A 20,945-nucleotide genomic window follows, 5' to 3' on the forward strand; every position below is an offset into this window, starting at 1 on the left:
CTGGAATCCCAGCAGCAATTTTGGATCAGGGTTTGGTTTTGAATCGACGTCTGCGAAATGCATTCATTTCTAAATACCTTGGAACCCAACAGGCGTTAGGCCTACTGCAGAAAGTTTGAGAACTGGGCAAGAATATGTTCAAGACCAAAACAATCCCTGATATTTCCCTCAAACTCCAACCTTTTGTTTGTGTGTTGTTTCCACAAAAGAAGCTCAGTCACTTTACTTTTTTCCAATTACATCAAGTAGTACAGTCACTGAAAATGCATAGAAGCAGAAGCCAGAATACTGTTTAATATAAAATTGAGGGCAAAAAATGACTAGAGACAACAAAAAGTACAAAACATGTTGTTATAATAATAATAATAATAATAATAATAATAATAATAATAATAATAATAATAATGATAATGATAATGATAATGATAATAATAATAAGACAATTATAATAATATCAAAATAAAATAAAATCTATGACAAAATTATAATAACATGAATATTTATTTATTTTGTTTTCCTGTTAAGAGGCAGAACAGGATGGAAGTTATCAGCAGATGAAAGGGGAAGGGGGGGGGGGACAAGGAAAAGCGATGATGACAGTTGAATTGATAGCCATATATAACCCGATAATACTGCATAATGGACCATGGGCTAAGTAATTCCATTAAGAGTTATTTATAGGTATTATTTCAAATTATTTGTCTAGTCTTCGGTCAGGAGATCAGACAATGCAACAAATTGAATAAATATCACACACAGAGATTCATTTCACCATAAATTGCTGTTTCTTTCTTTGGGGCTGTTAATCCAGCTTCACACTGAATTCGACAAACGACAAGACCAAACCAGAAGTCCATTCCAATGTGGAGAGTCGGATTCTGCAACTTGAATTGTGTGAATTTTTCTTTTGCCACTTTGCAAACACTATACAAAGAGTTTTCTAAACTCCCATTCTGTTGCACTGGAAAAAAAAGAGTTCCCACCCTCCCATTTTTCTTGATATGTTTTGTGACGCAAAACCCAGACGCAGTTCATCCGACCTAGGAGGATGTGTTTTCAGATTGGGTGTGAAGCGGGCTTCGGTTAAGTAATGATAGATCACCATGCCAAATGTCAGCCATGTTGCCCCTGAAAGCCATCTGAACAAATTTTCTTTTTCAAACTCCAAGCACGGTTTGAAGTACCGATTTGATCTGCAGCTTACAGGAAGACAAGTTGTATATTAATTTGAGATGCCAGTTCTTCAAAAAAATCAGGCGGCTGGTATGCAAGCGAAGCGGTCAACACTTGAGATAAATGCCTCGGCTGTGCAATTCTGCCAGCTGGTGCCAGCTCCCATCTCTCCCTTTCCCATGACCGATAACATTACTGGACAGAGCTTTACAAGATGACATGCATGCGGGACAGAGAATAAATGTGGCCATAGCAGCTCAGAAATATGGCACCATTTTTCAAGCTAATCTAAAGACATCAGGTGTTATCCATTACAGTACATAGGCCAGCCGGTGTTCAACATGGGGGTCCCCCCCGGGGACCTTCCAAGAGGTTCCTGGGGTTCCTGCAGGTTCCGCAACTCCACCGTTATTACATAAGATAATATAAAATAATGACTGATTCGTCATAATTTCACTGTTTTCTCCCTAAATATACAGTAGTATAAACAGGTATGTAGGTTTGGATAAAATCATATATAACAATAATAATCTTCTCAGATTGGGTTCCCAGAGACAGAATCTTAGCAAAGAGGGTCTGTGGCCTAATGTGTATCAAATGGAGTCCTTGATGTGAAAAAAGTTGAGAATCACTGACATGATAATTCCCAATGCCACCAATTCATATGGTAAATCCCCAAAACTTGCCAATATATCAGCTCAATGGACTTCATCAGAGTGTCAGTGCATCATCAGCATGTTGGTGTCAATGATCAGAATGAATTGGTGAAACTGAGCACAGCATCTGTGTCAAGAAACTTGGCTAAAGACATGACGCTTTATGCTTTCGCATCACATTCCAGTAAATCCAGAAAAGTGCATCCTGATGCACCCCAGTATATATATACTATATATACTTACCGGCCAGTTAACATTGACTAATACTGTACTTAGACCTTTAAAATAGGAGGTAATTCACAGGTTCTGGTGATTCATTTTCTTCAGCGTGACGATTCCCGTCTGGACTCAATGGTTTTGCTGCTCATGAAGCTTGATCAGCTGGACCAGGAGATCGAGAACGCCCTGAGCGCCACCTCTTCCATGGACAGCACCCCCACCCTCCGCAGACGACAAGGCCAGGTAGAAACCTTCTTGATATCGAATTTAGGTACTGAAAAAAAACAAACAAAAAAAACAATACAGGATTTGACGTAACCTTCTTTGTCGTTTCCATTAATCCGCGCAGGAGATGGAGTCAGGACCTGTTTCGGGGGTTTCAGCCGTTCAAACCACTGACGCTCCACAAGAAGCCAAAGTTCCGCTTCCTGTGACTTCAACTTCTCCATCCACACTGGCCCTGGGAGCAAAACCCAAGTCTGGGGTGAGTGAGGAGCTGTAAACCAAACACACCGCATTTCATCTGATCATACGGTAGGAGGACTTTTAACCAAACCATGGAAACGCTGTAGCTTTCTCCTCTGTCGCCTGAGCTCGAATTAAGGGGAGTCCAAACCCCCTGAATGCTAATTTTAACAGCTGGCATGAGGCTTTTTAAAGCAACCCAACTGTATGATTGGACGAGCGCCCGAAAGGACAGCAACCCAGGATGTGTTTTTGTCCTTTTTTTTTGAACTTTTTTTCTTCATTGTTTCGTAAAAGTCTTTCCGTAAATTTATCCCCTCTCGACCCCTGTGACTGGAAGTGTGTGTATTTCTTTATTTGTTATGAATAAATACGTGTTTTCGGAAGGAAAAAAAAAAAAAAATTCGGAAAAAATGGGGAGTCCGGATCCGAACCGTGGCGCACGGCTGCAAAGACGAGAAACTGAAACACGTCCGGTCTCTACGGAGACAGGTCTCTGTGCTTACTAAAAATGCCATCTCTTTTAGAGTTAGGAATGGAGAGGGGCACTACATGGTCTATGGTCGGTTCGGGAAGCGTGAAGTGCTTCGAGTGCGGTGACATCGGGCACAAGGTCTTTGCTTGCCCGTCGGCTGCACCGGAGGCCGGAGCCGGAGTGGGAACGAGCGGATAGCGAGATGTGGAACGGGTGGAGAAAGCTCCTTCTCCGGAGGCAGAGAGTGTAGGACAGTTTGAAAATGATCACACAGATTAAATAATTTTGCGCTGGGGTTATTGCGGGGGACGGGGCACGGGGCTCTGTCCCTGCTCCGTCAGCGGAGGGAACCGAGTCGGTCCAGGATGGGTGGGGCGACGGGGAGGTGGAAACCCAAGCGCTGGTGGATTCAGATTGTACGTCTGTTGCCGACAGATTGTCCAAACGATCGCATCTATACTGGACATAACTTACTAAGATAAGATAAAGATAAGATAAGATAAAGATACTTTATTAATCCCCAAAGGGAAATTCCAGTGTTGGAGCAGCAATGACATACATGACAAAACACGAACCCTAACCCATTACGTAATGTATCCCTGACAGTCATCTATATGGGAACAGACTCCATACAAACTTATCCATAAATAAGGCCAATGTGGCAATGATACCTACTGCCCATTTTTTATCCAGCAATATTATGGATTCCATGTGGGAAAGGGGCTTTAATCAGTATATTGTGTCCTTCACACAAAAGCTACACTTCTGAAGGCGGAAAACAGCCATAAATTCAACCCCAAAAAATCAAACAAACCAAATTACCGACTCATTGTGACATCGCGGATTGGAGGAATGTCTCAGGGCTTAGCCGAGCAGACGCTAAACTCTATAATTAGCTGGTTCCAGGGGTGTAGACCCCCTACGCTTCAACAAAAGGGGTCAAAAGTGAGGTCTCAGGGGTGAAAGGACAGAGTTGTAGGCGGGTTGGGAGTCCGGGGGGTGTTTCTTAAAGCCCCTCGCTTGCTCACTTAATGACTTTCTCCCCCCCCCCCTCGTGCAGGCCTTTTAAGACGTTCCTGCATCATATAAGACGCGTTCACAGGTGTCTAGATGGTTGTTTGAAGAAACCTTTTCCGAGTCGTCTTTGTTCGACGGGGCTTGATGAAGGTAAAATAAGACGCTGACATTGACGTTTGTGGAATGCGTCGTCTTGTGATTGGGTGATGGATAATACGCTGAACAGAATGTTGAAAAGGAGATTTGCGTCGAAGAACAATCTAAAATAGCAGTTCTCTTCAACGTTCTCTGAATTGTACGGCCTCTCTACAGAGTAAGAAAGAAGGTTAAAACTGTCCCCGTTCGCTTTTGACCCATGGTCTGATACTTACAATGGCTAACGTCTGGTGCCAATTTAGCACCTTTTAGAGCCTCTTTCTTTCCTATTTTTGTTCGGCCAAGTAAAGGTCCTAAGCCTTTGTGGACACTGCTTCTACTGGGCGTAACGGTCAGCGCACTAAGTGGAGACTTTTACAGTCGAGGCCCCGCGGGGTGATTGATTGATGCCAAAGACTTGTTGACTTCATGAAGAGACCTCTTAGCGCTTAATAGTTGTTGGGGACCATTCAGCCTTTTCAGACTTGGAGTGTCCTGACGCCCACTTAATCTCCTTAGATCGACAAAAACGCTTCTCCTGAATGAAGTCGGGGGGCGAGTGGTATTAGGGGAAGCAGAACAGGGTTTTTGACTGGTCTTGATCTCATCCTTGTATGCTTAGTTTTCCTGCCACACGGGTGGGCAGGCACATGCAACAGATGAAAACAATTGAATTACTCATTTTGCAATAGAAAGATGGATGGATATTTCAAAAATAATAAGGGACAGACATACAGACAGACAGACAGACAGACAGACAGATAGATAGATAGACAGACAGACAGACAGACAGACAGACAGACAGACAGACAGACAGACAGACAGACAGACAGATAGATAGATAGATAGATAGATAGATAGATAGATAGATAGATAGATAGATAGACAGACAGACAGACAGACAGACAGACAGACGGACGGACAAATAGATAGACAAATAGCTAGATAGATAAATAGATACTCCAAAGGTACCGCAAGGTACAACAAACAGGCACCAGCAAGTTTGCACAGGATTGCAAATTAAATGTGTATTTATTTGCAGGCATTAAAAAAAGAAAAATTGTTTTGGTTCAGAGTTCAGCGGGGATTGCAGGGATTAAAACTGCAGCAATAAAGTTCAGTCTCGGGATCCAAACTTAAATATTGGCAGAAGGACTAATATAAGAAGCTCATGTATTGTATCTATATCTCGAACATAATTATCCTATAGTATGGCAGTTGTCCAGAAGGAAACTGAAAGAAACGTTCATCAATGGTAAATAATTTTACGAAATTAATCTTCATAATAAAAATAATAATAATAATAATAATATTAATAATAATAATAATAATAATAATAATAATTGCTCCTTGCAATACTGACCTTTCCAAAACTTTGGTGTGACAACACTGGAGTACATTTTGGCGGCAGTTGTTTCCTTCATGTTACCCTGTTAAAGTCTGTGGCTTTGAGATAGTTAGATAGATAGATAGATAGATAGATAGATAGATAGATAGATAGATAGATAGATAGATAGATAGATAGATAGATAGATAGATAGATAGATAGATAGATAGATAGATAGATAGATAGATAGATAGATAAATAGCGGTGGGCAGTGCCCCTGGCAGGTGGCTGTTGTTCCTGGGTCCAGTGTGTGGTTGGGAAGTGGATGTTGTGCCCCAGCAGGTGTTGTTTTCCTCCTGCCGTGCTGTTCTGTTATTCTTCAGACATTGTTTTTCTTGGCAGGTTTCTGTTCCTCGCTGAGTGCAGCAGGTGTGGTGTAAAAACGCCGCCCTGTGACGGATATTCACATTTGATGTACCAATACAACAAGTGGATGGTATATTGATTAATCTGTCTCTTTTTTGTTTCATTTTACCTCCATTCCTAATGGGTGTTGATTGCTATTAAAATTGTTCTTATTTATTGTACACATTTAGCTTTATTTTTTATTGTGTATTATAATACATTATTGGGATTTTCTTTCTATTTTCAGTTAATTTGTAGGCCTATTAGATCCATCTAGCGTATATAATAATAATAATAATAATAATAATAATAATAATGATTATTATTATTATTATTAGTCGTATTATTAGTATTATTATTATTATAGTACTCATATTAGTAGTATACAAATTTTAATTTGCACTGTTTTTGCTATTAATGTTTCAACAGCATCATTTCTATTAATAATCAAGGAGTCCCTGAAGAATTGGAGGCCTGACCTCCATCTTTGTTATGCGACAGCTCTATTTTTAGCGTCCGTAGAGCTGGAAGGATGTGCCAAGTCACTACTAGGTGTTGGCCTAACCGACCGCGACCCCTGACCACTCTCCTCCAAATGCTACAGTCGGAAACAACAAATCAATCACGCTCAAATGTGAGAGTTCCCACCGAAAAAAAAAATTCCTCCCTCTGGGATTTCTGCCCTTTAAGCCAACGCCAACACGGAGTGTTAAATATAGCAGGTCACGTATGGTCAAGCGCGTGCGCTTCTTTCATGTAAGGCGGGCGCTGTCCTATGCCAACCCTCAACCCTCAACCCTCAACCCGTCTCCCTCTTTGGTAAACATTCCATAACAGAATGACCTCCGACCCGTTGTTTTGATCTGTGCTACGTCTCCCCGGGCAACGGCGCCCCAAACAAAAACTTTTTTGTCACGGTTTGACAAGGATGCCGCGTTGGAATTTCAAGGATTGGATTCATCGGGGGGCCTCGCACATTCTGGGGGGGAAGGCTATTTTGAGGGACGGCGATTTCACTTCAATGCTTGTCTTTGGGTTGGTCTGTTATCAGTCTGTAGCTCTGGTGGACAATAGCTGAGCAGTGGTGTTGCGTGCTAAGGTCACTGGCTGATCGCTGCTCTGTCCTTCCTATCCGAGTTCCGCTTTGGCAGCCCTCAGTCCCCAAACATCCTCTATCCCGGCCACGCCTCTTCAGCGCCGAACCCCTACGCCGGGGCTAAACAGCCTCGGGCTCCACCAACGGTTCGGTGTGACTAAACAACTCCCCCTGCCGTTCAGTGGTGTTATTGTCTCCAAGGTCACTCCTCTTCTGACCACACCTCTCCAGCTTACCCCTACATAGGGCCAAATAGTGTTCTACTTTCACAGCTTCTAGTCTTTAACTTGTTATTTTCTCTCGCCCTTGTGGGAACCCTATCCCCCGTCCTTGGACTGCTGTCAACACCATGAACAACACTTGCTACATTCCGCCTAGATATAAAGCCCAGGTAGGCCCTAAATGAGTCAACAGGCTCTAGAGCCCGCCAAAGAATGGCCGTTCGGGGCTCCTTCCAAGACCGTGGCCATTTTCGGCCATTGAGTAGCCGGTTTCTGTCGTGTCATTGTCCCCGAGGTCACTTCTCCGCCGAGCACAGCTGCAGTGTGGAGGACCTAAAAACAGAGAGGAAAAATCTCCGAAAGTCAAAAGGGAGCGGATTGTTTGTGGAAGAGAATGTGGGAATAAACAACTTCTCTCCAACCCCTCATAAAGAAATCTCTCTTTTTTTTTGGTTTGTTTTTTTTTCTCTTCCCTCCAGTTTGTGGCGGCGGCACAATCCGGGCAAGTCGGGCATTCCAAGAACGAGGGAAAGTAGGACTGACAGAAACATTTGTATTCATTTATTCAGGTGCAGGCTGACTTGGGTACTAATGTGTAAGATGGAAATACTTCTTTTTGTTTGTTTTTTTTGGCACCAGTTGTTGTAAAGTGGACCCGGTAATTCGTGACGTAGACACAAAACGCATGTGATGAAAGCGAGGGAACGTGTCGGGAATAGTTGCTGAATGATGTTACTTGTTGACAGTAATTCACGGGGACAAGTGGAAAATGCCGGCATCTGGAAACACCCCTGCAGCCCGCCGATAATGAACCTGTAAATCACACACCCAACAAACATCCAGAATGCATGCTCACACACACACACACACACAGGTTTGCAGAAACAGGCATCCAGGCATGCATCATAAAACCAGGTCTCAGGCAATAATTATTCGGGCTTGTGTCGTGAGAGTCTTAATTGGGGGCATTTTGACAGGATGTGTACTCGCATTTCTTTTTAGTTTCGAATGCGTTGCCCTCATTGACGTTCGGATACGAGTAGACATACCCCACCTCCATTGGCAGAATAACCACCGTTAACCTGCGATCCACAAATTGGGAGTAGGAAGGCAAAGACATGCAAACGATTCGTTCGTCGTGAAATGCTTTCAACGGGTCGGGAGTCCGGACTCCCTCCGGTAAAAGAGTTGTTTGCTTGTTTTGTTCGCCACTCGCTAACCGCAGCCACACACGCACAGGCATTGTGCATAAGTCACTTTGAACGTGACTGATTTACACCTTTCATTCAAACAAAAATGAATCATTTTGAGGGCATTGAATGACTCCGAAACCGACTCTCGTGACTCTCGTCACACCGACTGACTCAAACGAAAGAGTCTTTAGAGTTTGAAAATTGAACAAATCTTTAAGATGCAGTCCCTCGTAAAGAGCCCAACCTCCAAAAAGAGCCGAACTATTCATCACTAATTGGGATCGTGGAGCATGGGGGTTGTGTTTTGTGTTCTCATTACTCTGTACGTGTGAAACTTTTTATGCACGTGTGAAGGTGTCGGGGGACCCGACGAGGGGGCGAAATGCGTGTGTGTGTGTGTGTGTGTGTGTGTGTCGCCGAGGTCGACGCGGTGTTTTCATGGAACTGCGAAGGAAACGAGAAAGGAGCGTTCCACTCTGGGTCCCTCTCTCTCTCTTTTTATTAGATTGAAGTCAGCCATCAACAAGCTCTCCGCGTGTGACTTTGGGCTTGTGCGGCTGCGAAGGCTCCGGCTTCCCGTTCCATCGGCCAGCTACAGCTGAGCCACGGACGCTCGTCCCCGTCTTGAAGAAGAACGTGTTGAGTAGCCACAGATTGGGGGGGTGTTAAATTTCACTTTTTAAAAGCCTCTTTTTAAACAGGCTTAAACAGACAATTTTCTCATTGTGGATTTTAAGGATCGGCGCCACATCGTATTGCATTCACTGAAACCACGGAAACGGTTGCTTTAAACCTTGATATTTCTCCTGATATTTCGCCCGCTCTCTCCGAAGGGAACGGGTCGGAAAAGAAGGGAAGAGGCACCAGCTCCTCTCCTTTCAATCACTGTAGCCGATGTGGGCCACTCGGGCTCCGCGGGGCCGGCCCCCGGCCCTCAGAGCGGGACAGACTTAATCCCTCGGCGTTGTTAGTCGGCTCTCTGTTTTGTCCCCACCAAAAAGCCAGCGGCTAATCCAGAGACGGCCATTGTTGGTGCAGCTGGGATCATGAGGCTTATCACCGCGCTTCATCAGAGTCAATCTGCAGAGGAAACACAGGACTCCTCATCTGCGGTGTCGCTGCTGGGTTAAGATGTGCTGGCCACGAATCTAAACTGTTGCTGGTATTGGGGTCCTTTGGTTTATTCGTTCAAAATTCATAATTACATTCAGTTCTAAGTAGTAGTTCATGGTGAAACATTTTGGACTCGATGTATGAACCCCGATACCTCCACATTTCTACCTCATTTCTACTACTCCATTTTTATTCAGTGTGTATGAGCGATTTCATACTATATATATATATACATATATATATATATATATATATATATATATATATATATATATATATATATATATATATATACCACTGCATACCGGGAACACCCCACAAGACCTGTCATTTTGGTGATGCTCTGACCCAGTCGTCTCGCCATCACAATTTGTCCCTTGTCAAAGTCGCTTAGATCCTTACGCTTGACCATTTTTCCTGCTTCCAACACAACTTCAAGAACTGACTGTTCACTTGCTTCCCAATACATCCCACCCCTTGACGGGTGCCATTGGAATGAGAGGATCAATGTTATTCACTTTACTTGTCAGTGGCTTTAATGTTGTGGCTGATCGGTGTACAGTATAATCACTAATATATGCGTACATATATGTTAGCGCTTTATGTTTTTCCGATGCTTTAATATAGCAGGCTTTATGTAAACAGGCTTGAATAGGAGAACAATAGTGGCTTGTGAGTGGTGGTGAAAATGTCATTAAATGCCATTAAATTTCTGGGAAAGATTATTTTGTTCTCAATAATCAAATGATAGTATGGCTTTAACGCCACGCACCACTTTTTAAATAGAAAAATCTTTCTTTAGGGTCATATTGGAGTACATTTAAATAATGCGATTAACCACATAAATACACTTGATTAATCGTAATTAATCATTTAAATCATTTGACATATATACTGTATGTTAATGTGTGTGTGTGTGTGTGTGTGTGTGTGTGTGTGTGTGTGTGTGTGTTAAGAAAATCTGGATTTTATCCAGAATTGTGGAGCCCAAGATCGAGTTCTTAGACAAAAAAAAATCTGTTAAAAATGAAGTCCTGAAAAGTGAAAAAGTGTTTCCCTCCAAACCAGCAGTACTCCGATACGCTCCAAGGTCGTATACCTCGGGCTCTTGCTACTTTGTTTGGAAAAAAGACCAGGCTGTCAGTATTTACACGGAAAATAGTGAGATGGCACACCTGTAAGAAGAACTGTAGGCGGGGAAGGGTGATTCTTTCTGCCGGTTTTGTTCATCTTTGTTCAGGAAGATGAGTCCGGGAAGAGGGTGAGCGTTATCGGCCTGTCTGCTGATGGATTCCAAGGGCCAGTTCACAGTTTACACTCCAGGGGCCCAATGCTAAATCCCATCAGGCTCTGGATGAAACCAGAAGCCTGTTGCCCAGGCTGGCTTTCATAAACAAAGGCAAAATGTTGTATGTATGATGTGTGTGTGTGTGTGTGTCTTTTTGTTAATGTGTGTATGTGTGTGTGTGTGTGTGTGTGTGTGTGTGTGTGTGAGAGTCTTTGTGTATGTGTTTATATCTCTCTCTCTCTCCCCGTCTCACTCTCTTTCCATCAACATCACCCCATACACAACATATCTCATGACTCCCTAAGGTTGAGGGAGAGGACAAGGTCTCGGCCGCCCGCCAGCTTGTGTCTGTGTGTGTGTGTGTGTGTGTGTGTGTGTGTGTGTGTGTGTGTGGGTGTGTGTGCATGTGTGTGTGTGCATGCGTATGTGTGTGTGTGTAACATAAGAGTACAACTATTTAGGTTACTTGAGAATTGCCTTCCTCCTGGGCTTGTTGTGTCAAATCAAACATATCCTACATATGTTTTATATAGTTTAAGATCTTTTTTTATATTTTTTTAATATAAATACATAAAACAAAAAATAACAAAATATATATATATATAAATATATATTTTTTAATATATATATAAAATATATAATATATAAATATATATATAGCATTTTCTCTAGTATTTTTTGAATTGCAGAGATTCTTCGATAGCTGTTTATTTGAAATGAGACATCTGGGCTGCGATACAGTTCAGTACCAGGAAATGTTCCGATGCATCATTACATGGAGTCGTCATGGCATCACTTCCTGTTGACACACTTCAAATAATGTGACATATGGAAACCATTAAAACGTGGAGCGGTGGAATGGTGGAATGGGGAGGGGGGGTGGGGGGGGGGGGTGATTCTGGGGGTCTCCCTCGGGACAAATGCAATGGCCGAAATGCAACGTTTTCCCACCGTTTCTCCTGTGCACACGTGCGCTCGTGGGGGTCGACGGAGCACGGAGAACGAATTCCTCCGCATCCAGATAGCATCTCCCGGGACCCCCTGGTCACACACAAAAAAAACAGGCCTCTTTCCCTCTCTCACACACAATTACCTTCCCCGTCGGCTGCTGCAGCCGCCGGAGCCGCCAGCTTTACCTGACCATAAGCCATCTGCAGCAATTTACCCATTTAGCCGTTTAGTGCTAAGTGGCGGACAAAGGCTTCGGGTTCGCCTGAGCCCCCCCTTAATCCTTGGGGGCCAGAGAGAGAGAGAGAGAGAGAGAGAGAGAGAGAGAGAGAGAGAGAGAGAGAGAGAGAGAGAGCAGACCATGGGTGGTCAAACACCGCACCGCAGCTGCACAGCACCAGGGAGGGACGTGGGGGAAAGGGTGGGGGTCCAGGAGAAGCATGGCGGTGGACCGCTCGGACCTTGTTGTTCTAGTGCCGGGTTAGGGTGTTCCACTGCATTCTGATGGGGGGTGTAACACAAAGGAAAAGCAAAATGCAAAAAAAAACGCCACCATCCATCTATCATACAAAAAGCTTAAAAGGATACTTGGTTTTCGGGGTAATTTCACAGGGGGGAAAATGTAATAACAATCAATTTTAAAAGGGTTAATAAATGAATAGATAAATATATTTGTGGTTTCAATGGGCATCTGTTGGAGAGAATTTGAATAAAAAATAAACTCAATCACAAAAACTCAGGGGTTGCTATTGTGTTACATACATTCCTTACATAGCTATGAAACATTGCAAATCTTGCTTTCAAGGGTCTTTTTAATGACCTTAACTTTAAATTATATTTATAAATTCATGACAAAAGCAGAGAGATACTCAGTACTAGTTGTTTTGAGGAAATTTCACACAGATAATTTAAATCAGCTCCTCGACATAATCTATACCAATCAATACTCAAACTTCTAGAACGTCCATCCGTGTACTTTACGGTAAAGATTTATACAGGTAGCCATGTGGGCATCTCCATTCACTGCCAGTGACGGTTAGACATCTCTGGTGTCACTGAAGATCTTTGTTGTGGAAGAAGAACGGACCGGACCAAATGGGAAAGAATGGGGGACTTTAGTCCAAATTTTTTTTCAATCCTACGACTTTTGGAGTGAATATACGGTCATCTCACTATATTTTGCGGTCATCGTGCTATGTACATCCAAAATATGAGACTAGAAACGGGACGTTCCATCGCTTCCCTTTGGCCTACCGTGAGTTTCCCATTTTTCAAAAAAAGGAGTCTAAACGTGCGCCGGGGGGGGGGGGGGGACAAAAAAAAATAGACATATTGATATGGAGATAAGCCCCCCGCCCAGTGTGAATGGCTGTGGCTAGTGTATAGTTGTGTGAATGAATGGGTACCGGTGAGTACCAGTGTTTTCATAGCACGGAGGTCACATATTTTCCCTCTGTGATTTCCTGCGTCCTCCTATCCCCCCATCACCCCCCCCCCCCCCACAGCGCAGGTTGTCCCAGTGGGTGGGTTGGGGGCTGGGGGGAGGGGGGGGTGTCCAGGTCGTGTCAGGTGTTCACTGGGGGGACGTGGATCTCAGCTGCCTCATTTACTGCTGCTAATTTACAGGACTGGGCTGGGGGGCTGCAAGGGGAGGGTTGTTCTTGTGTGTGTGTGTGTGTGTGTGTGTGTGTGTGTGTGTGTGTGGGCGTGTGTGTGTGATTCTTTACATTTGTGTGTGATCTGGATAAAAAGGGAAAAAAAAGGCTTTTGGGGTGTGGGACTGGTCCCTTTGAATCAAAGCGTGAGGGAGTGAAAGTTTGTAATGAACCATAGTAGTAATGCAATTTGAGGGGAAAACACGTCGTAGGAAGATGAGGTCTGGATGTGTCTTCATGGCTTGCTGGTGGTGCTGGTGGTGCTAGTGGTGCTGATGGTGCTGGTGGTGGTGTTGGTGGTATTTACACAATAGGAATGGCTCCCGGCGCTCAAATGAAATCTGAATGAAATTAGCACCAAGTGGAGGGATGAGCGACTCAGACCTCCCGCACTGCTGTTGGTGTAATTAAAAGTTATATGTGGATTTTTCTCAAGTAGATGAGAATATAGCCAATAATAGTCTAATCCAGTCCAATCACGAGATGTCTTAGGTGTTGGTATCGCCCAGGTGAATTTTATGTCCATTCAATTGAATCAACCTTTTTTGTCACAGTGGTATATAAAAACGACCAAAAAAATAAAATAATGAATAAATATTTATATTATTAATATTAATCTTAATATTCTATTCTATTCCTTCATTTTTGGAATATGATTTGAAGAGAGACGCGACTCAATTAAAAAATCAGGGGTTGCTATTTTTATCACTGTAATATATAATATCACAAAATCACTGTCATGATACTATTTCGTTTAATGATTTGTGATATGATTCATGTTTTTTTAATAACCTCAGTGTCCTGTCAATATCCATTTAAACACCCTAAAAATAATCCAACCCACCGGTTGCCACAGCTGACCTACACCATATCAAATGAGGGAAAGATAAGCTTGAATTGCTCTCTCTCCAACCCTCAGTGGAATGCTGCCGGCTGCAAAAGCACAGGGCAACGTGAATTTTGGCTGAAGCAGCTGAAACAACCTGGGTGTAAATCAACCTGTGATTTGGCCAAAAAACTGTTGCTGTGCTGTTTGTGGAGGTGATTTAGTGACGGCGGGAGAGGACCCTGGTCCCTCCCTCCTGTCTTTTTTGGGATCATTATTATTATCAGGCAATAAATTGGACGGGTCTTTGTGGAGAAGATTTTTTGAAAGATATTTAGAGGTCTGAAAATTGACCCCCCCGACACCCACACACACACACACACACACACACACACACACACCACCCACCCACTCACCCACCCACGCACACAGACCCACGCACCCACCCACACCTACCCGCATACATAACACACACACACACACACACACACACACACACACACACACACACACACACACACACACACACACAAAGCCAGACAGATTGGTACCAAGACAACGCTCTATCCACCCTCCATCGGCCACCACTTCAACCAAAACAATCACAGATCATAATACAGAACGCACCAATAACATGCCACTGTGGTCATTCATGCACAAGTACAACCGCTCTATTAAACATCCGAAGGACATTCACCTTTTCTAGTTTTTAACTTTTCCATGGAGTTATACTTGTTATTCTGCATTGTGTTGTTGGGAACGACGCAATTTGTTTCCCGGTGTGATAATCTCGAAAAGCACGCATGCATGCTTTTTTTTTTTTTTTTTTTTTTTTTTTTCCATCTCAAATTCCAACCTGCATTATGGCAAGATGGACGACAGAAGAGGAACTGGAGGAATTTACCTCCGTGTCAATCGTACTAAACTGAAGAAATACTTTCATTTTCACAGTCTAAAACATGTCTTTAGACCAGGGATCCTCAATGTTCCGCGTAGAAAATAAATCAAAAAATGTTTTGGTCAACTGTAAAGAGACACCACTGTCAAAGAAACATGTCTGAAAGAATATTGTCACAATTTTTACACCTTATTAAAATGTCGGTTCCCATCATTGATAGCCGTTCCAGACACATCCTCGCCGAACGTTTTGCTATTGAGAAACTTACCACTCTGCTGCAGCTTCTCATTGTGCTTAAATGCCGTCCAATGGGGCAAACGATTAAGGTTTTTAATGAAAAAAACATTTAACCTCGGAAACTGGAAGCTCACAATATTGTCAGTCAGTCTTTATATGGTATTCCAAAAAAAAGCTCTCAAATGTTTTTTCAGGCTTTTGCACTTCGACAAATTTGCTCTATTGGCGACAGCCGCGCCTCTTCTAAGAGACTAGAAAAAGGAAGTTGACCGCTTCCTACCTGACAATCTACTAAAGCCAGTAAGTTTCCCGTTTTCGGAAAGGAGATTTGCTATTTTTAAGTCTTGAACGTAAGTGTATTCGACGGCATTTAAGAACAGCGAGAGGCTGTAGCTGAGTGGTAAGTTTCTCAATAGTGAAGCATTTTAGTAAGGCACTGGGCGGAAGAATTGCCTTAAGTTATCCTTGAAGGTTTTTTGTTTTGTCCCATCACTTGTAAGGGGTTAAATAGTAAAAAATAACGGCCCGATATACATTTCGTAAAGCTTTTCTCTTGAAGTGGGTTCTGAACTCTGTATGTACGGGGTGCTTGGTAGCGCAGTAATTGGACAGAAAAAAAAAACCAAGAAAACGGCCATAATGCTCATTGGAATCATGAGGACTTGGGTTTGAATGCATAAATCACATGACCGCCATTCCCAATCTCTACAGTCCTGTCGAATAAAGGCGGGGAAAAAAATACATATCTGAAAAAAGGCTATATGTGGGTTTGGATAACAAGACACTTAGAAAAGGACCAAAAAGTAAACAGCTGTAAGCCAATCAAAGGGCAGATCTATCTGAGTATAATGGGGTCCAAGAGGAAATATCAGTGGAACATCAAGGAGGAAAAGGTGACGATTGTTGAACAACAGACAAAACGTACAGTTTTATTATAATATCATTTTAAAAAAAAATGCCCCCCCCCCCTCCGGCCACACACACACCTCCCTCTCTCTGGTCCTGATCTATTCCAGGGGACTTGTGGATTAAAACAGGGTCAGGGTTAAGAGGTCGGCCACGGAGCCCGGGGTCAAAAGGCAAAGGGCAAGAAGGAAAAAAATCTCTGCATTCCAACTGACCGCTGCCCTCCTCAAACACACGCATACACACACCGCACGCACTCTAATAGAATTATACATAACTGCATTATTCACAATAGAATATTCTTTTCCCAAACCCTGTGACCAAACCCAACAAGGAAATCCTGGAAGCATGGATGGTATATGGTTAAATGGAGTGATTTCATCATGGTTATTAACGTGAGATGTCTTCAGTCGTCTCTGGTGGATTCTTTATCTGCTGTGCTGCTGGATTTAGACGTTTGCACACTGGAGAAATATGCATCTAGTCTGGGTTTCACTTAGAAGAGATTCCCCTGTCAGACAGTGTGTGTGTGTGTGTGTGTGTGCGTGTGTGTGTGCGTGTGCGTGTGCGTGTGTGTGTGTGTGTATATGTGTGTGTGTGTGTGTGTGTGTGTGTGTTTCTGTAAGTTTATTTCTGTAAGTGATTTCTCTGAATGTGTGGATTTATCAGCATATGGCTGTCATGAGCTTAATAACAGATTGCAACTATAGTTCTGCTTATTCACTTTTACGAAATGTATTAATGTATATTAATGTAAAACGGTTTATTTTTGTCCCATTCTTGAGTCTATTGGTCTCTGAAACACTTAGCCTTGTGTATATTATAATATTAAATACTTGAGAAGGTTAATGTTGTAAATTTGTCACATGTGAAAGTAATATATTCAAACAAATTTGATTTCTTCAATGCATTCATTTAAACTAAGCGGGGGTCATAATTATAATCAAATTTAGTGTGGTTTGATTGTTAAAAGTGGTTCACAACAATAAGTGGGTTGCCCCAGGTTTAAAAAACCCAAATAAACATAAGTGATTGACACCTTTCCCATTGCCAGGAGAAATGCGTTTTTTTTTCTGGTGTCAGAAAAGTGGCATGTCATGTTGACAGTGTGATTGGGAACAAACAGTAGAGGAGACAGCAACTTAAACAAACAACGACATAAAACTGTAAAACTTGGAAAAATAAGTATTTTGAGCCGTTTAAAAGAATCGGATCGTTCATGAACGACCCAGCACCGGTCCTTCAGCAGCAGGGAGTGGGGGAAGAGTGGGAGTTCTCCGCTGTGGTCCCCATGGTGCGATCCCCACACTCACAACATTTCACGGTCCCCCATGTGGGAAAATAGCCTGGGATTATAAATGGGATATGAAATGATGGAATGATCCACGAATATTCCTGTCTATTACCAGGGTCCGGAATTTCAATGTGCATGGCATCGCGCAGGTTTACATCAGAGCCGATCCGAGGTAGAGCCGATTAAAACCCGGCTCTATTGCCCGGTCATTTGTACCGAGACTGAGACCCGGGTTTTTCCTTTCCCACTGGTGACAAAAGACGGATGTTAGAGGGTGATACCAGGTTTTTGGTGCAGGGGGAAAGGGGTATAATTGACCATTTTTGTGAGGGGAATATTCATCTGAACTAACCATCTGCTCTCTCTTCTTTTTGACAGACCACCTCTACCTTCACCGAGAAGGAAAAAGCCGGTAAGTCACAATTCATTATTTTTCTTACGCTTCATGCTACTTAATTATAGTTCATTTGAGAAGCTTGTACTTAAAGTAACTTTTTTGTAGAATTTCACTCCATGTGACAATTGAGAAGAATTAATAAACATTTATAGTATATTTATATAATATAGATGTTGTGGGCTTGGAAGCATACGGCTTTTGCTGTTTTTCTATTGAACAGCATTGAGCAGTGTTTATGCCAGAGTGCATTAAGGAAAACAGAACCCAGAACCCGAGATAGAGAGCGATGGATGGAGCGGAGGAGGAGGAGGAAGGGCTGTCTGATCTGAGACACATGATGCAGAGATAGATAAGAATTAGGAATTGTGTGCCCTTCCGGCAAACCCATCCCTTACCCTTTCTCCGAGATAAGAACCAGGCTGAGGAGTGTCCTCAAATCACCCCTTGGCCTCAGCTCCTGAGGCCTTGACGCGTTGCACACCCCACCGATAGCCATTGGATACTTTCTTAAACCCTGTTATGAATCCAATCTATAACTGGTGAACCAGCTCGATCGGTAGTGACTGCTCCCTCCTCCCTACTCCGACCTCTCCGCCAGTCGTCTGCCGGCAAATGCCCAAGGTCGCCAGGAAACTATGGACGGGCAGACCTACTTTCAAACAAGCGGCAGGGGAGCGGGGTTCATTAAATACCCCCCCTGTGTCGGCCATCCACTGGTAAACAATACCAGAAATGGGGTTGGACGTTGGGGAGGAGGCTGTCGCTCCCTTGGAGACAGCGGGGGGTTCTCTCACTCTCTCGCTCTCTAATTACCGCCACTCGCTTCAAACCCCTTCATGGGAAATGGGCAGTGGCTGTCAACGTGCGCATGTCTGCCGCCATTTGGCAACAACCCCATTCGGACCCTTTTTACTTATTACAATGGTCCGAAAGCTTGGAAAGCTTGAAAAAAAAATGCCCACTGTCAACTTCAAAGAGGTCAAAAAATATCCTGGTCAATTTCTTTAGGTAAATTCAAACCAGACTGACTTCCTGTAAGCATGTTATGTAACCGCCATCTCTGGGTCTCACTGTGATGGAACCCAGGACTCAGGGGGATAGGGGGGTAGGGAGGAAGGCGGGTGGGTGTCCGTCCGGGGAGATTTTTGGGGGGGAACCTAGTGGAGCACAAAGCCAGTGTTCATTGTGACACTTCAAAGCCCCTTCTGTATCTCTGCCATTTAAGCCCATGGGAATGACACATTTGTGACAGTGTTACATCACATGCCATGCCCCGAGGACTCCCGCTGCTGCCATGAAAGACAGCTCATTCATGGTTAATTTTACTATTGCCATGTCAAAGGAAGCACCCCGGCGATCAACATGAAGTTTCCAGAAGCCCGGGCTCTCTGTAATGGCACTGTTGATGACCTCCCTCCGGCACTGGATGAATCTTAGCGAGTTGGTCAGAGTCCCGGCTCCCTGGACACGAAGAGAACATGTCCGCATGGGTCAACCAGTTGTTTCATGGGCTTTTGAACAGGGTTCCTGGAAGTCTAGAGCCAGCCTTCTGCTCTTAGCTTTAGGAGGGCCGTAGCGAACAGAACACATAACAGGAATGGGACATGGATGTCTGTTCTAGGGTAACCTATGATCGAACCTAACCTTAACTGTAAACCTATCTGTTGGGTGGTCAGTCTGATCGGGCGAAATGCATGAAATAAAACTAAGATAATCGGCTCAGTCTTACCTTATCAAATGCAACGCAAACTTTAAAAGCTTGATTTGTGAACATTGAATTCTTGTGGAGAAACTTGAGTTCATAAGTTTCGCAGGATCCATAATGGTCTCGGGCTAAGTTGAGACTCACGATAAGTTGCCAGAAAGGATCCTCCGTATAATGTTGATGAGAACAAATCTATATGCTGAAGGGTATTCTTGTTTCCTTCAAAACAAAGCACAACAAGCCCTGCTTATCTTCAGAAGCAGCTTGTTTGGGTCTGTGACCTCACATCCTCCCACACAGGAGGTTTACAGGTTTGACAAGAAAAGAAGAAAGAAGAAGACCGATTGAAAAGTCAGTGACCACAAACAGGGAGGAGGTTCTGTCTCAGTCTGAGTTTCAGAGGACCATTCATCCTCTGAAATTCTTTAAGGTGGTATTCCACCGTGATGCCCGTGACTTCCTTCTGATGCGCTTTCTTTGATCTCAGATCACTCTCCTGTGGGCATTCCACCCCCATCTTTCAAACTCCTGAAACAATGGAGTCATTGGTACAGACCACCCCCCCCCTTCCTCTCCACCCTAGCCTGCACCTGATGGGGGTAGTTCCCTAAGAATCTGATGGGCTGGATATTCAAGGGAAGGTGCTGTCGAGGCTCCTTGGGCAAGGGATGAAAGCGGCCGCTGTCAGCAGAGTGCTTTGTGGTGTGAGAACTGTGACCCGGGAAACATGCCGGCCCTTTTCCCCTGTTCTGGAGACCAAAGAGATTAGGAGTAAGTTACATCCAGAGCCGATCTTGTGTGAGAGAGAGGTTTTTTAATCCTTACATTAAAGAGAGGCTTCCTGATTACATTAATCATGCACAAATTAGACTAGTATGAGTCACTGTGATTGCATGTTAAACTGGTCTATTTTGATCTAGCAAAAGGAAGAACTGGCATTATCTTCAGCAACTATAGCACAGAGGAATAGTATTCTGTCAAAGTCATCATCTCCCCTTTGTCTGGTTCTGTCTCATTGTCATCAGCCCTGGGCTCTAGTTGACGGCCACACCTTTTTGATTCCCGGTGCCAAGAATTGGGATCTTGTTTCCTAGATTATCAGTAGGTAGCATGAACTTGGGGACAGCATGGTGAACGCCTTCCTATTCCAAATATAAACCAGTGGGAATATGTAAACACAACACAATGATAGGCATCCTACCCAGCAGGAGTCTTTAAGGCCTGACCTTTCACCTGGACTCGGTGCACTCGTAGAATCGTGCCGGAGTAACAAGGCTTACTCAGAGAGGGGAAATG

General features: G+C 43.6%; 1 protein-coding gene across 1 annotated transcript in view; it reads left to right on the plus strand.

Annotated features, from left to right (window-relative positions):
• The window catches only part of dlc1 (DLC1 Rho GTPase activating protein), a 91,992-nt gene that overhangs the window by 4,577 nt on the left and 66,470 nt on the right, over nt 1-20,945 (plus strand). The window contains exons 2-4 of the mRNA XM_079998847.1: nt 2,157-2,291; nt 2,398-2,532; nt 17,926-17,959. Of these exons, the coding sequence (XP_079854973.1) occupies nt 2,157-2,291; nt 2,398-2,532; nt 17,926-17,959 (304 nt within the window). The remainder of the gene's footprint in view (nt 1-2,156; nt 2,292-2,397; nt 2,533-17,925; nt 17,960-20,945) is intronic.

This window comes from Zeus faber, assembly GCF_960531495.2.
Source record: "Zeus faber genome assembly, chromosome: 4".
NCBI classification, from domain to species: Eukaryota; Metazoa; Chordata; class Actinopteri; order Zeiformes; family Zeidae; genus Zeus; species Zeus faber.